Raw genomic sequence first — 20,764 nt, forward strand, 5'->3', positions numbered from 1 at the left:
CGCAAGGCGACCCATTGTCTCCATACCTGTTCATATTGGAAATGAAATATTTTTCAAGATACCTCATTCATGCTAGAAAAAATCAACTCATTCATAGTTTAAAAGTTACCAAAGAAGCCCTGAGTATCAACCATCTGCTTTTTGCTGATGATTGCCTCATTTTTGCTAAAGCTTCTCATGCTGAAGCTGCTAATCTACTGAGTTTAATCAAGGATTTTAGTCTTGCTTTAGGTCAAGTGATTAACCATCATAAATCAGGTTGTTTCTTTAGTAATAATGTCCATCCTGATCATGCAGTTTCTCTTATAAAAGGCCTACAAGTTAAGAAATTACTTTAGATGAGAAGTATCTAGGTATTCCTATTTTTATTTATAGGTTTAGAACAGATTCTTTTAACCATCTAAATGAGCATTTTGATAAAAGAGTGGCCAAATGGAAAGGAAAACATTTTAATCAGGCATGTAGGTCTATTATGGTTCAAAATGTTTTAAAAACATCACATATTTATCATGTGAACACTTTCACCATTCCTGATACTATTATCAACAATATGGAGTCCTCTAAAAGGGACTTATGGTGGGGTAAGTCTAGTCGAGGGGGTATCTACTTAAAGGGCTGGCCAAATATCTGTACTCATAAACAACTTTGATTCATAAACCTGATGACCTATGGGTAGTTATCCTTAGATGTAAGTACTTTAAAAATTGCAGTCATTTACATTGTACCAAGAAAGTTGACCGCTCTAGGACTTGGAGGAGCATAAGTCGTGGTCTATAGGAAATCCTTCAGAACTCCCTATGTGAGGTCAAGAATGGGGACATTTTCCTTGCCTTTAGAGAACTAGACTCCGAATTCTACTGAACCCAAGTTTGTAGCCAATCATAATCCTAATTTCACTGTTTCAACCTTTATTGATAGAGACACTAAATCTTGGAAATCTGAGATGGTTAGAGATTTTTTCACACCACATAATGCCAACAATATTTTGAACTCTAGGAATCCTTTCTTGGGGTGTGATAGACTTATTTGGCCACATACTAGGAATGGCATGTTTTCAGTTAAGTCTGATTACAAACTTATTTCTGGTCAAAACACTTATATTAATAATCCTCAAAGCAGCAATCCTATGTATAAGTCCTATGGAGTTTGCCCATATTGCATAAAGTACATATTTTTGCATGGAAGTGTCATGAGAATATTCTCCCAGCTAAATCTATTATTCACCGGTTTACTAATGATCATGATTCTTCTTGTACTATGTGTAATTCAGGTCTTATTGAAAGCCTGAGCATATTATTTTGCACAACACTTTTCAAAAGTTGTTTGGTCCCTAACTTCTTTTGCAGATCTCATTGAGAAGGATAATATCTTAAATATCAACATCCAAGATTGGATAATCAAGTGGATTACAGATAATAATATGAAAGAAAATGCAGGTGCAGTCTTTTCAATTTCCTAGAGCATATGAAATGACAGACGCTCTTGCATCTTCCAGGGGAAAACACTAAATCATCATGTCACAGCAAGACAGACACTTAAACTAGTTAATGACACAAAGTTGTATTTGAGTAGTACAAACTCTCAGGAATCTAGTAATCCAGTACCTGTAACAGAAAAAAGTCTCACCAAAGTCATTAGTTCATTACCAAATGATTGTTCCATAATTTTTAGTGATGCTGCTTTTGATAAAAATTCTAATTTATCAGGAACTGGTCTGGTTATGCATGACACTACAAATTCATTCCCTGGATGCAAACTTAAAGTAGGGTCCCGTGAGGAATTCAGAGTAAGATGAAAGTCTTGCTCTTCTGGAAGCTGTTTTGTGGGCAAAGGCGAAAGGAATGGAAAAAGTTTGTTTCATCAGTGATGCTAAACTAATCATTGATTCTCTTAATAACAATAATAACCAACTACTTTGGTATAATAATTCAGTCTTAGAAGACTGTAAAACAATCATTCTCTGATTTAATTTTGTCAAATTTGAATTTTTACGTAGGAATCACATTGTACTTGCTGATCAGGCAACAAATTTCAGTAGAAGGCCTAAGACCTCATGAGAATGGATGAAAAATATCCATGAATTTCTTAATTCTACTATGATGTAATCTTATTTTTCTCAATAAAATTCATTTTTTCTAGCAAAAGAATTTAAGATTGTTTCTTTTTTTTTTCTTTTTTTTTCAACTTATTTCCCTAGCCCTGGATTGTCGAAGAGTGCATTTTGTATTACTGGTCCAATGCGGTCCAAAGATTGACTTTTGCTCGTTCGATCGTGTGCCTTTATTGATCGGGTAATACTAACCACCGGTTCACAAAACTAACCACATGAGCCGCCTCCATGACAAAACCCTAAAATTCGACTATAAATCTAAAGGATGAAACCAAACTAAAAGATTTTAGAGAGGCGAAGAGATAGAGAGAAGAAAAAAAATGCAGATCTTCGTGAAAACCCTAACTGGGAAAACAATCACCCTTGAGGTTGAGAGCAGTGATACCATCGATAATGTCAAGGCTAAGATCCAAGATAAGGAAGGAATTCCTCCAGATCAGCAGAGATTGATCTTCGCTGGAAAACAACTTGAAGATGGCCGTACCTTGGCTGATTACAACATCCAGAAGGGTTAGTTCTTCAGTTTTACTTGTTTTTCTTTTGATTTTCATTGTGTTATGTATTTTGATGAGTTATTTATGGGGTTTTGGAATGATTTTGTTGGCAGAATCTACACTTCATTTGGTTTTGAGGCTTCGTGGAGGTATTATTGAGCCTTCTTTGATGGCTTTGGCTAGGAAATACAATCAAGATAAGATGATTTGCAGGAAGTAAGTTGGCTCCTATTTTCATATTTACTATCAATTGATTTTTATTTGCTTTATTTTCAGTAGTTTTATCACTTAAGAGGTATTGTGTGTACAGATTTATGTCATGTTGTGTGCTGTTTCGTTCATGTGTGTGTGGGTAGTTGGAGACTAAAGGTTACTCAGCAAGTGTTGGTCAAAAATTCATAGTATGAAGAATTTCCTCTGGTTCATAAGAATCATTGACAGTTTGCCTGCATTTTAGTAGTAATAACGAGACTTGTTTTGTGTTATCCCATAGTTTTTGTTAGTTAGAAAATTGTACTTCTTTTGTATTGTATTTCTCTGTATGGAAGAGCCTAATCCTTTTGGAATTTTTGTCACGTTGGACCTCATAATTTGGCCTAAGAATCATTTTGCTCTGATGATTTTTTATTTAATCGATTTAATTTTTACTGTTATTTTTCTTCCCTTTTTAGATTTATTTTAAAGAATCTTCTTTTGAATTGAGATTAAAGTGTTGTGATGATGAAAGTTCTGGATCCGACTAAAGTATATGAATGGATGAATAACCTCCTACTCATTCTGAACGCTATTACGACTGCATTTGAGTTGTACATCCCATTGATGGTTCTTGTTAGTTAGAAACTAGACTTCTTTGGTGCTATGAACATGAGTCCTAGTTTTATAAATTGGCCTAAGAATTTTTTTGTTCTGGAGATTTTTTTTTTTTTAAAATTAAGCAGATTTGTTTTTCTCTGTTTTTTTCTGTTTTGATTTATCTTTAAGACACATCTTATGAATTGAGATTGAAGCTTAGTGATGATGAAAGTATTTTAAGCTGACTAAATTATATGAATGGATAAATAACCTCCTACTCATTCTGAATGCCATCTGTTTCTACTAAGAAGATTCACTGCACTTATAGTTCTTATGAGGAAGCAAGTGTATGACTGCGTTTAGGTAGTACGTAGGCTTGTTTTGTGGTATCCTATTGATGGTTCTTGTTAGTAGAAACTTGACTTCTTTGGCAATGTATTTCTTGGTATAAAAGAGGTCCTGTAGTTTTTAAGTCTTAGTTTTATAAATTGGCTTAAGTAGTTCTGGTGACTATTTATTTTGTTTGATTTTTGTTTGTTTTTTTGATTCATCTAAAGAATCTTCTTATGAATTGAGATTTAAGCGTTGTGATGATGAAAATTATTTTAGTCCGACTAAATTTTATATGAATGGATAAATAACCTCCTACTCATTCTGAACGCTATCTCTACAATGAAGATTCACAATTTTCCGAATTCTGCACTTGTGGTTCGTGCGAGGAAGCAAGTGTACTACTGCATTTGAGTAGTACTTAAGGCTTGTATCGTGCTATCCATTGATGGTTCTTGTTAGTTAGAAACTTGACTTTTTTGGCACTGTATTTCTTGGTATGAAAGAGGTTAAAATTGTGGAACTTCGGTCCCTAGTTTTATAAATTGGCCTAAAAATCTCTGTTATGGTGATTTTTTTTTTTTTGATTTAATCAGATTTGTTTTTCTCTGTTTTTTTCTTTTTTGATTTATTTTTAAGAATCTTCTTATGTATTGAGATTGAAGCGTTGTGATGATGAAAAGTATTTTAATCCGACTAAATTATATGAATGGATAAATAACCTCCTACTCATTCTGAACGCTATCTATCTCTACAATAAAGATTCACAATTTCCCCACATCTGCACTCATATGTGGTAGCTTTAGAACCATTTATCTTGTAGCTTAAGCAATTTCATGGATATCTTGTTCTGTGTTGGAAAATATGGTCATCTTGGTTTTTGATTTGGTTACTTTGTCACTTGGACTACTTTCCGATGGTTATCTAACCTAACTGTACTGCCTGTAGATGCTATGCTCGCCTTCATCCAAGAGCCGTGAACTGTAGAAAGAAGAAGTGTGGTCACAGCAACCAGGTAATTTAGTTGTTATGATGAAAGTTGAAGGTTACATATTTGGTTTTAGCCTGGACATGGGACTATTTATTGAATCTGTTTGTTTCTTTTTCATTGCAGTTGAGGCCCAAGAAGAAGATCAAATGAGCACTGGTGTTGCAAGCTGTTGTGGGAGGTGGTAGAAGTGCATTTTGTGTTGTCTCAAATCTCCTAAGTTTGTTTAGTTTTGGAACCTGACTTTATTGTTATCTTCAGTTGACTATGTTCTTCCCCTATATCACATTCACCTATAAAATTTTGTTTGAAGTATGTTTGAATTTCTTAAGTCAGCTTTTGATTAGTTTTTGGTTTATCTCATTTTGAATCCTGAATGTTTGCAAACTAGCAAACGAATTGCCCGACTGACAGGCCTGCTAAGCTGACCAATTTTGGGGCTTTACCTTGAACAACCTTGTTAGGTAGCCCAGATGAGTAGGGCCTTTGTTGGTGAACTCCCCTCTGCCGGTTATTCTGTACCTATGGATTTATCAGTTGCCCAAATACCCCAAACCTAGAATCAAAAATTGTGATGCGAGATTCTCCCTCTAGTAGGTGTAGATATGAGGCCTGTAACGGTTTGGTTGAAACTTGAAGGAAATGATTAAGATTTAGTAACCGTGTAAATTCGTCCAAATCAAGTTTCTTAATCGAGAAATTTGAGGTCCAAATCAAGTTTCTTAATCGAGAAATTCGTCCAAATCAAGTTTCTTAATCGAGAAATTCCATTGTACCTACCCGATTCTCTTGAATCCTCAGTCCGAACAACCGCATGGAACAAATAATACAAGGAAAGAACCTAAAAAAATCTGTAACAGCCGGCTAACATTCTCGAGCTATAAATACAACTGACCAGAATTAAACGCTCAAGCCAAAACCATCAATTCCATGCAACTCTTAACTAACATTCCTTGAAGTTCATAGTTCAATCAACCATGGCTGCAACTTTGGTTATGTATGTCATGATCTGTTTAGTTTTTGGCTTTCTCAGCTCTCCAATAGCTCAAGCAGGTGATCCTGATATAGTCACTGATTTTGTTATCCCCGCAAATGCAACCCTTGATGGGTCATCATTCACCTTCACTGGAATACGAAATTTGTATGCAACTGATCCCCCACCCACCTTCAGGGTGACAAAAATTGGCATGAAAGAATTCCCTGCCTTGAATGGACAAAGTGTTTCCATGGCTATTCTTGATTACCCTGCCGGTTCAGTTAACCCTCCTCACACCCATCCTCGCTCTGCCGAGCTCCTTTTTGTCGTTGAAGGTAGCCTCGATGTAGGTTTCATTGACACCACTAACATGCTCTTTACCCAAACACTCCAACCTGGAGACATGTTTATTTTTCCCAAAGGTCTTGTTCATTTTCAATACAACAAGAATGCCACAGAACCAGCTGCCGCTGTTTCTGCATTCGGTAGTGCAAATGCTGGAACAGTGTCAGTTCCTATGAGTGTGTTCGCCACAGGTATCGATGATGCAATTCTTGCTGAGTCGTTCAAGACAGACGCTGCTACCATTCAAAAGATTAAAGCTGGTCTTGCACCAAATCCCAAAGCTTAAATGTGTCCTTTCGATGATTAGGATTAGGACATTATGCATGTCACTACATCCCGTTGATGTTAAACCCAATAAGTTTGAGTGTCTACCCATTTTAATTAATTTGTCATTGGTTTTATCACTTGTTTTACTATGAAATAAATTATGAATTTTCAACTAAAATTCTTCTGGTTTGGTTAAAGTAATCCAAAGAAAGCAACTGTGAGTTTGTTTGGTTAAGGTATATTCTTCTATTGATCAGATCCTTGATATCACTACTAGATTATGCATGTCGCTAACGGCTGATTCCCGCATGCTAAGAATCTCGTCCTTGAACACTCGTTAGAGTGTGTGCATAAAAATCAGACTCGGATTGCGCTGTTTTAGGAAATACAAAATTCCAAGTTATTTTAGTGATCTCCTGCGTTAGGAAGTTTTCTTTTTTCTTTTTTTTTTCTTTCTTATATAAGTAAAAGTTAGTTGGTCTGAATATATTGGTACTCCGCCAACTTTAATACTCCCTCCGTTACTTTTTAATAGGTCAGTTTCTATAAATAAATATTTCAAAAGAATAGGCTAGTTTCCTAATTAGGAAAGTCAAATGTTACTTTAATTTTCTGGGACCACTTTTCTTTTAACTACTTTTGATGACAAGTGTTATGTGGACCATTTCGTTTATTTCTTTGGCTGACAAGTGTCATGGGGACCATTTCACTTCATTCTTTTTGTTGACAAGTGTCTAGAGCACCACTTTCAATAATTAGTTCTCTTAATTTCCTTATTTTTCTCAAAAAAAGAAACTGACCTATTAAAAAGTAACGAAGGGAGTATTCACTATTCCTCTATAAACCATGCTTTCGCTAGAAAAAACAAAAACACAGCAAGGGGTTTTGATGGATAATTTCAACGATATCCCAACAGAGATCATATGGGATATATTCACTCGTTTACCTACCGAAATCAGTTCTAGCTTGCAAGTCGATATCCAAGACATGGAGAAATCTCATTCAGCATCCATTGTTCTCTCAGACGCACTTTAATCGTCTTAACCATTCTGTTAATTCATGTAAGTTAAGTTTCCTTGCCTTGGCTACAAATCAACAACTTTACTATATTGAATATAATGATCAGACGACACCCAACATTACTATCTGTCTTCATTGTTGGAAAATTGGTTTTTGCATTTGTAACTCCATGACAAAAGAGTACGTTATTCTTCCCGAACCTACACATAATTTCGGATACGGATTTGGTTACATTCCTTTGACCAATGAGTACAAAGTTGTCGCATTGTGTAAGTCAAGCAACTTTATAGAGGTTATGGTATATACTCTTGGTAGCGACAACATTGGATGGAGAAGTGTTGGAATGTTTATACATGCAGGTCAGTGTGATACTGATATTAACGGCAGACTAGGTGTCTTTGTGAATGGAGCTCTTTATTGGGTGCACGATGGAAGGGAAATTCTTGTCTTCTATTTGGCTGAGGAAAGATTTTACTTACATATTCGACTTCCACCACAAGGCGGTTATCTGATGGATGATAAAATAGGGGTTTTAGGTGGGTTTTTGTTCCATACCATGAGATATTCCTATTCAGACGACTCAGCAGCATCTCATGACGTATGGCTATATAAAAAGAAGAATGATAATGATGACATGAAACAGCAAGATGTGACCAAAGAGTTTAAACTTCCTGCGGAAGAAATCTTAGACTTTACGAGGAGTGGGGGGATTTTAACTTACAGTTCTAACAATCTCAACCTTTACGATCCAAAAACATCAACCTCGAAAACGCTTGCATTTTTCAGGGAAGGCTTTCGTCGAGTATTCCCTCACAGGAACACTCTACTTTCGTTGGAAGAATTAGGAGAAGAAGATACAGAAATAATGAAGTCAAGGTAGATTACGTACTGTTAGACCGTTTTATATCATGGGATTGGTTTTTATTTACTCTGTCATTTATCTTCATATGACTTTGTTCTTTCTCTCTGAGTTGCATACAACTATATAAGATTTTTGTCAAGTAAAATGTTTGATTTTCTCAAGTTTTAGTTTTAGCATTTGAGAACGACAGCTACGTGTCTTCTTTCATTATATGGATGGCCAATGTACGCATATACAAAATAGTGAACGTACAAAATCAAACAAAAACCTTCAAAATGACTTGTAGGAGTCCAGAGCTGATTAGGCTTAGTATAACCATCATCGTTATTATTATTGCAGCTACCATTAACACTCTTGTCCATTGTGCTCAATACTGATATTTGCTTACCTGTCTGATTCTCTTGAATTCTCAGTCCAAACAACTGCATGGAACAAAAAAACAGGAATGACAGATAAACCTAAAGAGCTTTATCCATAGCCAGCCGGCCAACGTTTTTGCACTATAAAGACCGAAATTTAATGCTCCAGTGAAAACCACCATTTCAATACAACTTGTAACTATCATTCCTTGAATATCAATCAACTATGGCTTCAACTTTTGTTATGTATGTCATGATCTGTTTAGTCTTTGGCTTTCTCAGCTCACCAATAGCCCAAGCAGGTGATCCTGATATTATCACTGATTTTGTTATCCCAGAATATGCAACCCTTGTTGGTTCATCATTCACCTTCACTGGAATACGAAATTTGTACGCATCTGATCCTCCTCCCACATTCAGGGTGACAAAAATTGGCATGAAAGAATTTCCTGCCTTGAATGGACAAAGTGTTTCCATGGCTATTCTTGATTACCCTGCTGGTTCAGTTAATCCTCCTCACACCCATCCTCGCTCTGCCGAGCTCCTTTTTGTCGTTGATGGTAGCCTTGATGTGGGTTTCATTGACACCACTAACATGCTCTTTACCCAAACGCTTCAAAGTGGAGACATGTTTATTTTTCCTAAAGGACTGGTTCATTTTCAATACAACAAGAATGCCACGGAATCAGCCACTGCTGTTTCTGCATTCGGTAGTGCAAATGCTGGAACGGTGTCAGTTCCTATGAGTGTGTTCGCCACAGGTATCGATGATGAAATTCTTGCTGAGTCGTTCAAGACAGACGTTGCTACCATTCAAAAGATTAAAGCTGGTCTTGCACCCAATCCCAAAGCTTAAATGTGTCCTTCCAATGATATGTATGTCACTGTGTCTTGTTCATGTGTGCTATTCACATTCTTTAACGCAATAAGTTGAGTGTCAACCCATTTTACTTTATCATTGGATTTTTATCCGATTATACGCAGAAATAGGCATGTCTTGGACCCTCACTTTCGTTTATAACGTTATTTTTTTATTTATTGCTAGACTAGACAAGTTAAACGGATTCCATCCACTTTAACTATCTCGGTCAATTTATCACGTTGACTCGTCAATATCTCGCCAAAATATTGTATAGAGATCTCGTGAAAGTATTAAGATTACTAAATTACCCTTTTTGTACGCGTGTAAATCTCGCCCACGTTTGTCCATCTCAAAACCTAATTGGATGGCTATGATGGACATCCATAGGAATTAACTCTACATGTGTATCTCTGAACCAGTAATCTGAGATATCCAGATCGCAGAGAAATTGGACGGTCTAGATACTTAGATGCCCTCTAATAGCAGAAGAGAGATGGACCGATCCTTATTTTCTTCTTCCTTCTTCTCTCGGGTTCTCTCGAGTTCATCTAAATCAATTTCAATTTTTTGATTGATTGTTAACGTAGAGAAGCTAGGATTTGAGATGATTTCAGAGAAAGATAGTGGTAGCTGCAGAAAGGGTGGCGGATGTTTAAGACGAGCTAAGAAAGGGGTTTTGATTGTGGGTGCGAGCTGAGGAAGGGATGAGTTGCAGTTGATTTGAGAGATGGTGATGAAATACAAGCAGTTGATGGTGGATTTGAGTTGGGCTTCAGTCGAATTTGCAAACTGAATCTAGTTGGAGATGTTACAAAGAAATTAGGGTTGTGTGGTTATCTGCAGTCGTGATGAAATTGAAATGATTTTCGGAGATTCAACGGTTTGATTGTGATGAGAAGATGGAGTTGTTGATGTCAATCGATTGGATAAGTTTAATCTTCTTATGTACCCATTTCGACTGTCAACCGTCTAGTCTGAAGTTCCTGAGACAGTATATGGATGATGTTGAGCTCGATCTGTGATGTTTAATTATTTGGCGTTGAGATTCAAGCCAATTTGAGGGTTCTTATTGTACAAGAGGAAATTGACAGCAGCGAAGGCAACATTATGTTGGCTGAAAAATGAAATTGAGTTCTTGATCTCAATTGAGAAATGAAATTACAATAACGGAGAAATGGACGGAAAAATTTGTAAGAAGAAGAAGCAACAGTCTGTTGATATTTTGTGCTCAATTTGAGTTGGCTGATTGAATGTGAAGTGGTGATAGTTGGTTGAGCTGTTGCAGCTGGTAGAGATTGAAGACTGTGTTGTCCCCATGAATCAATTTGACTGTGTACCAAGGATTGGAAGTGCAGTCATAAATCCATTTTAGGAGTGGCTTCTCTTGAGCTTTGTTCGGGAGCCATACAAGGATGATATGTGATATGTAGCCCACTTGAACTCTCCAAGGTAAAGAAATACTGAAATTGTGTTGATACTTGCTCATTCGCATTTGATGTTCCCTACTGCATTTCTTCTTAATTCATACTTTATGTTTTGTTGATGCCAACCACTTACTCAGCTCCACCAGTCGATAGTTAACGTAGAATAAAAATGATAGTTATATTTGAATAAATGCAATTGTTTGAACAAATGCAATGGTTTCATGTGATGGTTCTGCAAGCAAGGAAGAAATGGAATATATAACCTGAGTGTTATAACTGGGATTTGAGTTGTGGTTAGCTAAGACATGGTTTTGAAACTGAGTTTACAAAGTCTGGGAACGTGCAGAATGGTTTGTGTGGAACTGCAGGTTGTAATTGCAGTAGAAGATGTTTGTGGTTAATCTTGGTGGTGATTTAAGACAGGAAAAATGGTGGTTGTATGCCTTGGTCTGGTGCTGCAGGCATGAATTGATGATTGTGCAGCATGATAGTCGCTGGTGTTTTGGGTTAGTGTATGTGAAGCTGCCGGAAATTGGATTTGGATCGAGTCTGTGTGCTAGATGAAGATGGCTTTGAGGCTTAATTTCTGTGGTCATGTTGTTGATATCAAACAGGTATTGGGTGGTGGTTGCCAACAGTTCTCATGGTTATGATTAATGGATCAGGGAAGGTTGAGCTGTGTCGCTGTTGCTGATGTGGATATGAAGTTGGTGACGTGTACAAAATCTACCTAGCATACCCGAGTCCATGTGTACAGAGTCCATGATGATTTACCCGAGTTAAATCAGTAATACGTAATTAAATCAGCGATTCAAAGGACTATTAGGTCTTTTTAGTTACAGCTAACGGTGCTAATTTTCCATCATTAGTTGTTTTGTGTACTTATTTGATTGTATTGGTATGAAAATTTCAAGATGCACTCACGGGCGCATATTTCACATCTTGCGTGTTGCAGGCCAAGAGGAAAAACTTACAAGACCAAACCAGAAGAATTTTAATTGAAATTTCAGAATTTATTTCATAGTAAAACAAGATAAAAATGGGCTTTTTACAAAAATAGGCATGTTTTTTTGTGCTTTTCAAAACTAGGCCTGTTTTTTTATTTATTGCAAAACTAGTCAAGTTTTGACCAAAAGTGATGGAATTCCGTAAGTATTCCCTCACAAAAACACCTTGGTATCGTTGAAACACTTGGGAGAAAAAGATACTAAAATAATAGAGTCAGGGAAAATTGAGGAAGTCCGGCTAGTAACTTATACTGTATTGTTTTTACAAGTTGGAGTCGTATATGCAACAGAAATTGTGCAAATCGGGAGTAAGTAAAAGCAGCAGCATTCATGCAATTTGGGAGCCTCCTTATTAGATGATAATTTTTTTACTAATGCAGTGTTTGCGCATGTCTTATATGATTAACAATACATAATTTTAGGTTGGTAGCTTTATATCAGGTTATGGATAGTTACTTCACGCATTCTACACTGCTAAGAGCAACTGTAGTGGACGACTAAACCCAAATTTGGTGTCGAGTGGGCTGGCGTAGTGGGACGGACCATCAATCAAAATTTGATCAAAGAGTAAAACTCGGACCAAATTTGGTCGGCGATTAAGACCAAATCCAAATATAGTCGGGTGTTTATATAATGTCCGCCTACCCGATGGGCGTTGGTATAATGTCCGCCTGTAGCCGCGCGTTCGTAAAGTTAACGCCTGATGCAGGGCGTTGGTATAATGTCCGCCTGGATGGGGCGTTGGTATAATGTCCGCCTGAATGGGGCGTTGGTATAATCAACGCCTGGCATGGGGCGTTGGTATAATGTCCGCCTGGATGGGGCGTACGTAAAGTTAACGCCGGACACCCAGGCGTTGATATAGTCATGATCCCAAATTTGAAAAGTTTTGAAAACTTTACTTGGGGCGTTGTCTTTATCAACGCCCCATTTTTTTTTTTTTTTTGAACCCGGGCGAACGTATAATCTCCGTCCCACACACCAGGCGTTGCTATAGTTCACGCCCCATACAGGCGTTATCTTTATCAACGCCCCATATCAGGCGTTATCTTTATCAATGCCCCATGCCAGGCGTAATCTTTATCTACGCTGGACGATGAAGCGGACTTTATATCAACGCGCGACCAAATTTACTCGTCACCCGCTACGCCACAGGACTGACTAAACCCAAATTTGATCTTTTTTTTTAGTCTTTGGTCTTTAGTTATGCTCGCACCACTGTGGACGCTCTAACCATTCGAGTTTTCCATCTAAAGATCTTTATCCATATATAGCCGGCCAACGTTTTCGCACTATAAAGCACAGCTAATAAAAATTAAAGGCTCCAGCGAAAACAACCATTTCCACACAACCTACAACCAACCTTGCTTGAATATCAACCTATGGCTTCAACTTTGGTTATGTATGTCATGATCTGCTTAGTTCTTGGCTTTCTCAGCTCTCCAATAGCCCAAGCAGGTGATCCTGATATCATAACTGATTTTATTATCCCGGCAAATGCAACCCTTGACGGGTCTTCATTCACATACACCGGAATACGAAATTTGTATGGAACTCATCCCCCACCCACCTTCAGGTTGACAAAAGCTGGCATGAAAGAATTCCCTGCCTTGAATGGACAGAGTGTTTCCATGGCTATTCTTGATTACCCTGCCGGTTCGGTTAACCCTCCTCACACCCATCCTCACTCTGCCGAGCTCCTTTTCGTCGTTCAAGGTTGCCCTGATGTAGGTTTCATTGACACCACTAACGTGCTCTTTACCCAAACACTCGAAGCTGGAGACATGTTTATTTTTCCCAAAGGACTTGTTCATTTTCAATACAACAATGACACAGAATCAGCCGCCGCTGTTTCTATGTTCGGTAGTGCAAATGCTAGAACAGTGTCAGTTCCTACGAGTGTGTTCACCACAGATATCGATGATGAAATTCTTGCCAAGTCGTTCAAGACAGACGTTGCTACAATTCAGAAGATCAAAGCTGGTCTTGCACCAAATCCCAAATAAGCGTGGAGAAATGGCATTTATGGGCCATTAACCATGAATTATGCATGTTCAGAACTTGTCTAGCTAACTGTAGAAAGTCTAGAAATTATTATTACCAGTTATACCAATAACAGAAACTTGAAAATCAATCGATATCTAGAATGTTAGGTGATTTCACTAGTGTGAAAGCAAGATTTTGAACTCCTCATCAAACAACCATTACTATATTAGCTCAAGTACAAACTTATATAGAAAATTATTCTTCTATCTGTAATGCACCAAAATTGGCCCCCAAAATCCAGTGGCTTCCGTACGTACGTTGCAAAGTACACGTCTTCTTCGTTTTCTTCTCAACAATATTCGTGGTCTACCATTAATTTGGATTCTGGTGTTGTGTCTCTTTCAACTCTATAAACAAGTTTGTTCAATCCTTCCAAGCAAGTTTCCTCGACGTGTTTAGCTTGGTTTGTTTGGACTCTTGATTCTTGACTGAATGAGGTCACTGTAATTCCATTTTGTGTAGATATATTTCACAGCTACTGTGAATCATAGAGAAACAAATACTCCAAATGATATAAAAAAACAATAGAAGTTGCTCAAATTCGTAGGATTCTCGAATTCGGACATTTTACTAGTACGGAATATGCTTAGCAAAATTAAACCTAGTCAAACAAGAAAGATTAACAAGAAAATTCAGTTACTTAGTCTTTGTTGCTGATACAAAAACTTAAAATGTTGGGTACCCTATCAGTTCCACTCAATAAATAACTCAAATCAACTTATGGTGCAATGCAAAGGGTACTAACTTGGACGAGTCCATGCATCTCCATACGATCACACACTTATAAATGAAACCACGTAGTGAATGAAATACTTGTCGCGTAACTTGCAAACAATTTATTTTTATCAACGTGCTAGCCATTAGCTTGGAATTTGGATCATTCTTTCCTGCATGCATGCATGCTTGATTCAAAGTCCCAAGCTAAGCTTTGAAGTAAGAAAATAGCCTCAGTTTGACAGTTCATTTCCAACTAAATATGATCAGCACCGTAGTGCATATGCTCGGCTCCGCCACCGCGCTGGGATATTAGATGCAAACTATTGATCCTTATCCATGTAATGCCTTCCGAGTTAAGACTTATTAGGCGCCTTAACAGTTAGGGGACAAAAATACAAATGGACCTTTTTTTTTCTTCCATGATTGGTGCCTTAATTAATGAAATGCCTACAAAATTGAAGTCTTCCAAAGATTTTTTTTGGGGCATCTAAAGATTTTGGGACATGTACAACCTCATCTAATCAATTGTCTTCTACTTCTTTTGAAATTTCATGCCTGCAACTGATATATATATATATATATATATATATGACTCCATTCATAATCGACAAAGCTAGTTTGAAACTTTGGATAGTTCATGGGCTCCATGTTGCCGTACTACAAAAGTTTATATAGATTATTAAATATGACCGCATATGCATGATTTCATGACCTGCCCTTTGATTCTTCTCATATGGGTTGACTTTTAGTAACTGTACATGGTCCTTTCGTGTCCAAAAGTCGAAACTACATATTATTTCATTTTTCATAATAAACATGGCATTAGGTCTAGTGGATTTTTCATTCATCAACAGAGGTAATAAAAATATGAAGAGAAAAGGCTTGTAAGAAGGTGAAAGGATTCCTTCACATTTTTATTATCACACTGTCTCACACGTTGGACGTTATTCTTATAAATAAAAATCAAAACGTGACCGATTTGAAACTAATATTTTGAGGATATGTTTCTCCTACCAAGTTCTATATGCCCACCAAAAATGAGCTCATTCCGAAATATAAAACCTCACGATCTACCAGTCCTAATTTCGACGACCAGAAATCCGCAGCTTGTCAACGACTCATTTTCAAAGTAATAGATGATGGTGTTATACGTTTCGGAATACACTCATTTTCTGTAATAAAGTAGAGTTATGTGATAATAATACATTCCCAAAATATTAGCTTCAAATCCGTCACAGTTTGGTTTTAAATCGCAAAAACGACGTCTAACGTGTGAGATAATGTGATAATAAAAGCGTGAGGGGATCCCTCCTCTATAAGAAGTAAGCAAAACAACCATCACTGTCCTATAAGCAAGGACACCCCCTAAAGAATCCACATTAGCTAGGAACAAGGAAAGACCTAAACTTACAATAACATGAAAGCCAAAAACAACAGCAACAGAAAAGATTACAAAGCAGAAAAATGACCCTAGTTTGAAACTTTGAAGTTAAGAGTATCGTCCGAGATTTTCCCCTAGGAACTGAATAAGAAAATAAACAAGTATGAAAGTTTTTATTATTAATAACAAGGGCTATGGAGGGAGAGCCCTCATTGCATTTGAAAGACTTTGATCAAAATAGAGCAAATTAGGTGCTACTGTGGGATAAGAGCTCTCACCCATACACCCCAAATCATTCATGTACTCATTCAGATGAATGAGTGTTCGAAAATCTTTACTAGGAGGCTAAAAATCTGCCGCTCACCCAAAATTCTCCAAAAACGACTGAAGTTTTGCCGATTCAAGAGATCTTTTAGTTTTTTATTCTGTTTAAACTCTTTTATGCGGGGCCCATTGGATTTTAAAAAAAAAAAATATATATCTAAGAGGCACATGTTCAGCCGTTCTCCAAACCGCTAAACTTCAGCCTCCTAGTCTATATAATTGCTCTCCCATGGTCACAAAGTTACTCTTTCAGTTAGACTCTCATTGATTTTGGCAGTGAATGAGTGTTTAAAACACTTATTCCATAGTCGTTGGTCTAAGAAAAAGGCTCAACATGCAATTTTTACTGGTTAACAGATAGACGTAATCATAAAATAAAGTGACGTAGTTAGTCTCAGCGACAAATCTCGCTCTACGTAAAAGAGGGATAACATGATAAATGATGCTTGACTTCTTGGCCTCCATGGTCTAGAAATTTCTAGATGCTTAGAGCAACCACAGTTGACGATCATACCTATAATTATGGTCCAGCGACGAGACACAGCGGGACGGAGTAAAGACTAAAATCTGGACCAAGACCAAATTCCACACTATATTTGGTCAGCGACTAAGACCAAAACTATATATAGTTGAGCGGACGTATAATGTTTGTTTGTCACCGGGCGTGCATATAAAATACGCTTCACATGAAACGGTTGTAAAGTTCAAGCCCTACTGTGAGGCGAAGTTATAAGGTCCGCCTATTAATATAACCCAATTTATTAAACCACACACACTTGTGGCACATGTGGTGAATCAACACCAGGCCAACATATAAAGTCCGCCTCAACACCAGGCCAACATATAAAGTCCGCTTCATTTGGGCGGACATATAATCAACGCTTGACCAAATTTTGGTCATTTCCCATTGTTCTCCACCATAGACTAAACCCAAATTTTAATCTTCTTTTTGGTTTTTAGTCTTTGATTTTACTCGTACCACTACGGTTGCTCTTAGAAAATAAGGTGTGTACTTAATTAGTCGTACATATTCTCTGTCCTTTAGTACGGCATTTCGCATTCACAGAACTAGCTTCTAAAGTTCTAAAGACTAATATTCGGATTCGCACGACTTTATTCATCTTCCTAAGAAACTAGGCCAATTGCTATGTGTGTCGTCGTTGTACGTGATTTGCGAGGTGGTCAGTGTGTTTGTTGTTGTATGGAAGACTTGAGATTTGTTGAGTCCATCGTCACACATTTGAAAGTGAGGCTGCTCGCTCGGGTTATTCATCCGTTCTTATTCTTTTGATTTGAAATGTTTCCCGAAGTCTTATTCAAAGTTATTAATTTTCGAATGCAGATGATGGCGGTCACCAGCATCGTGGCTAAATAGTGACATATAGACGGGTATCTACTTGGAGACTAGTGGTACTCACTATTACATGGGTACCAATTTTCTACGTGGATTACCAAATTTATATAAAATAAAATAATTTTTAATGATTTTTTAAAGAATTGCACACCTATATATTAACTGACATTTTCTTTATCTAGCAACATGACAACTAATCATCCGAATATATGAACGGCATTTAATCTGATCACTCGGTCTAATCTAGCAAAAAGACTTCGGTACCAGCAATGTTCTACGAACGAACTTAGAGATTTTGAACTTAAGATAAATGTGTCAACAAATATCACCTAATTAAGGAAACAACCATCCAATTCTGAATCATAAGCTTCATAGCTAGCAATGTCCCGTGCCAATACCCATGTCCTTAATCACGCAATAGTAACATCTACTATTCATAAGAAGAAAAATCGTAAAAAATGGTCCTCCAATGGATTCCGTACGTACTCTACAAAGTACACGTCTTCGTTTTTACTCTAAAATGATGTTCCACCACTATTTTGGAATTTGGTTTTGATGTCTCTTTCGACCTTAAATTCAATCCGCCAGACAAGCTTATTCTACATTTTCTTAATATTTAGCTTGGCTGGACTGATGACTGTTGACTGAATGAGGTCGACCGGACATAGCGTGAAATATGCATCTACAGACATACGTGTCTGTTCGTGACAGTTACATTGTCATACTGAAAGACAAAGTATTCACAATCATCTACCCCCGTTCACACGGCAATATCTCAAGCAAGAAGTCTTTGGTTTGCAGAGTTAGCTCAATTTTTATAGCTACAAGTACAAGCCAAAACATAACTCCCATGCTGAACTGCGTCTAGCGTATGTAACAGTAGGCACATTGTAAAATGAATATGTTATGACTCCTGGATTGCTTCTCATTTATCCGTGGTTAATCATTGTCTTGGTGTGCCTTTTGCATGGTGCATTTGCATTTTGCACCCTGCACTAGGATAATATGGGTATAGCATGATAAGTTATCATCTATTAGAGCAACTTTAGTGTTGTTGCTATAAGCCATATATGGCAACAAAAACAAGCACACTCCTAACTGCTATAAGTCCCATATTTCTATATTCTAATTGGGTGTCTGTATATGAGAACTTTCTTTGGAAAGGCTCATATATAGCTTCCCGCAGTTGTAAAATGCGTTGGATATAAACGTTAATCTAAATTGCGTGGAACTTCAAAAAAAAGTTGAAGTTTGCGTTTATTAGTAAAACGTTCTCTAAGATAGCGTGTGGATCAATAATGTTTACGTTTATCAGTAAAACGTTCTCTAAGATAGCGTGTGGATCAAACGTTATTCAAGAAATCGTTTTCATAAACGTACATATTGTCAGCGTGTAGCCTCCAACGCATTTTATAATTGCGGCTAACTTGAACGTAATTTCAATAGACGTTCAATTGCACGTTTATATTAAAGCGTCTAAACTAGACGCATTTTATAACTCCTTCTCAAGTAAACGCATTTTACAACTTATAGCATTTTATAACTCCTCCTCCACTGAACGTTGCTATTAATAACGTTTGCTGAAAACATAGCATTTTATAACTCCTCCTCCACTTATACCATTTTAACCATCTAATAAAAATGTAGTTATAAACCACGTTTATAACTGAACGTGTTTATAAAAACCATCTAGACTAAGACGCGGTTTAAGATGTCGTTTGGTTAAAAGTAATTATAGAAAACGTTTAATGGATAAATGGTTTTTTAAACCTCGTGGTGTAGAAGACGAAATTATAAATTCCGTTGAAACCACGCGCTATTGTAAAATGCGTTTGCGTTGGACGGATTCTTTAATTTCGTTTCTCCTGAAACGGTGATATTAAGTACTGAAAAAGCGGGGGTCTAACAACCTCACCCAATATTTCGCTTAACAATATGTATGGACTAACTCCAATATATTTTCAAGAGAATCAACTAGACAGTCAGACCCAATCTTAATAAAAAGTATATCAAAGAGTTATATCTCAATCTCTCTATTCAATCCGCAATCAAACAAATAATATTTACGAGCCCGATTGAATATAAGAGAGATAACTTGAACGGTACCAAAGACCAATGTTAGGATTAATCAATTTCAATCAACAACCAAAGGTTGGATTTACCAATTGATCGATTTAACGCACAACCTGTGATATTTCAATTATATAACAAAATATAATGCGGAAAAGAAATAACACAGACACCAGAAGTTTTGTTAACGAGGAAACGACAAATGCAGAAAAATCCCGGGACCTAGTCCATATTTGAGCACCACACTGTATTAAGCCACTACAGACACTAGCCTACTACAAAGCTAACTTCGGTCTGGAATGTAGTTGACTAATCAATCTCACACTGATTCAAGGTATAGTTGTGCTCCTTACGTCTCTGATCCCAGCAGGATACTACGCACTTGATTCCCTTAGCTGATCTCACCCACAACTAAGAGTTGCTACGACCCAAAGTCGAAGACTTGATAAACAAATTTGTATCACACGGAAAAGTCTATTGAATAGATAAATCTGTCTCCCACAGATATACCTACGAGTTTTTGTTCCGTCTTTTGACAAATCAAGGTGAACATGAACCAATTGATATACCGGACTTATATTCCGGAAGAACAACCTAGAAATATGAATCACCTCACAATAATCTTAATCGATTAACGAAACAAGATATTGTGGAATCACAGAAGATGAGACGAAGGTGTTTGAGACTACTTTTCTATCTTTCCTATCGGAGATATCAATCTCAAGCCAATCTTACGATTGTACTCAAACACGATAGAAACAGCAAGATCAGATCACACAACTACAAAGAAAATAGTTGGGTCTGGCTTCACAATCCCAATGAAGTCTTTAAGTATTTAACCCACAGGGTTTCGTGAAAAACCTAAGGTTAAAGGAGAATCGACTCTAGCTTATAGAACTAGTATCACACATGAGGTGTGGGGATTAGGTTTCCCAGTTCCTAGAGTTCTCCTTTATATAGTCTTTAAATCAGGGTTTTCAATCTAAGTTACCTTGGTAACAAAGAATTCAATACTCACCGTTAGATGAAAACCTGA

The 20,764-nt window shown here is 37.1% G+C and overlaps 5 protein-coding genes, 3 non-coding genes and 1 pseudogene across 8 annotated transcripts; all 9 read left to right on the forward strand.

Moving 5' to 3' along the window:
• The first annotated feature begins 2,375 nt into the window (after positions 1-2,375).
• On the forward strand, positions 2,376-5,072 carry LOC113308005 (ubiquitin-60S ribosomal protein L40). The gene is made up of 4 exons (XM_026556476.1): positions 2,376-2,620; positions 2,718-2,820; positions 4,675-4,741; positions 4,841-5,072. The coding sequence occupies exons 1-4, from the start codon at positions 2,431-2,433 to the stop codon at positions 4,865-4,867; spliced, it is 387 nt and encodes a 128-aa protein (XP_026412261.1). The 5' UTR covers positions 2,376-2,430; the 3' UTR covers positions 4,868-5,072.
• On the forward strand, positions 3,314-3,385 carry LOC113314601. The gene has a single exon (XR_003342484.1). It is a non-coding gene; the product is annotated as a small nucleolar RNA Z105 (small nucleolar RNA).
• LOC113314607 lies at positions 3,611-3,683 on the forward strand. Its single transcript, XR_003342490.1, has one exon. It is a non-coding gene; the product is annotated as a small nucleolar RNA Z105 (small nucleolar RNA).
• LOC113314602 lies at positions 3,979-4,054 on the forward strand (annotated as a pseudogene).
• Positions 4,391-4,464, forward strand: LOC113314600. Its single transcript, XR_003342483.1, has one exon. It is a non-coding gene; the product is annotated as a small nucleolar RNA Z105 (small nucleolar RNA).
• A 619-nt stretch (positions 5,073-5,691) lies between the features above and the next one.
• LOC113312564 (germin-like protein 9-3) lies at positions 5,692-6,321 on the forward strand. Its single transcript, XM_026561308.1, has one exon. The coding sequence runs from the start codon at positions 5,692-5,694 to the stop codon at positions 6,319-6,321; it is 630 nt and encodes a 209-aa protein (XP_026417093.1).
• A 1,170-nt stretch (positions 6,322-7,491) lies between these two features.
• Positions 7,492-8,202, forward strand: LOC113312565. The gene has a single exon (XM_026561309.1). It carries the CDS (start codon positions 7,492-7,494, stop codon positions 8,200-8,202), a length of 711 nt encoding a protein of 236 aa, XP_026417094.1.
• A 567-nt stretch (positions 8,203-8,769) lies between these two features.
• Positions 8,770-9,399, forward strand: LOC113312566 (germin-like protein 9-3). Its single transcript, XM_026561310.1, has one exon. The coding sequence runs from the start codon at positions 8,770-8,772 to the stop codon at positions 9,397-9,399; it is 630 nt and encodes a 209-aa protein (XP_026417095.1).
• A 3,819-nt stretch (positions 9,400-13,218) lies between these two features.
• LOC113312567 (germin-like protein 9-3) lies at positions 13,219-13,842 on the forward strand. Its single transcript, XM_026561311.1, has one exon. It carries the CDS (start codon positions 13,219-13,221, stop codon positions 13,840-13,842), a length of 624 nt encoding a protein of 207 aa, XP_026417096.1.
• Positions 13,843-20,764: the final 6,922 nt, after the last annotated feature.

The sequence above is a fragment of the Papaver somniferum genome, chromosome 9 (genome assembly GCF_003573695.1).
Source record: "Papaver somniferum cultivar HN1 chromosome 9, ASM357369v1, whole genome shotgun sequence".
Classification (NCBI taxonomy): Eukaryota; Viridiplantae; Streptophyta; class Magnoliopsida; order Ranunculales; family Papaveraceae; genus Papaver; species Papaver somniferum.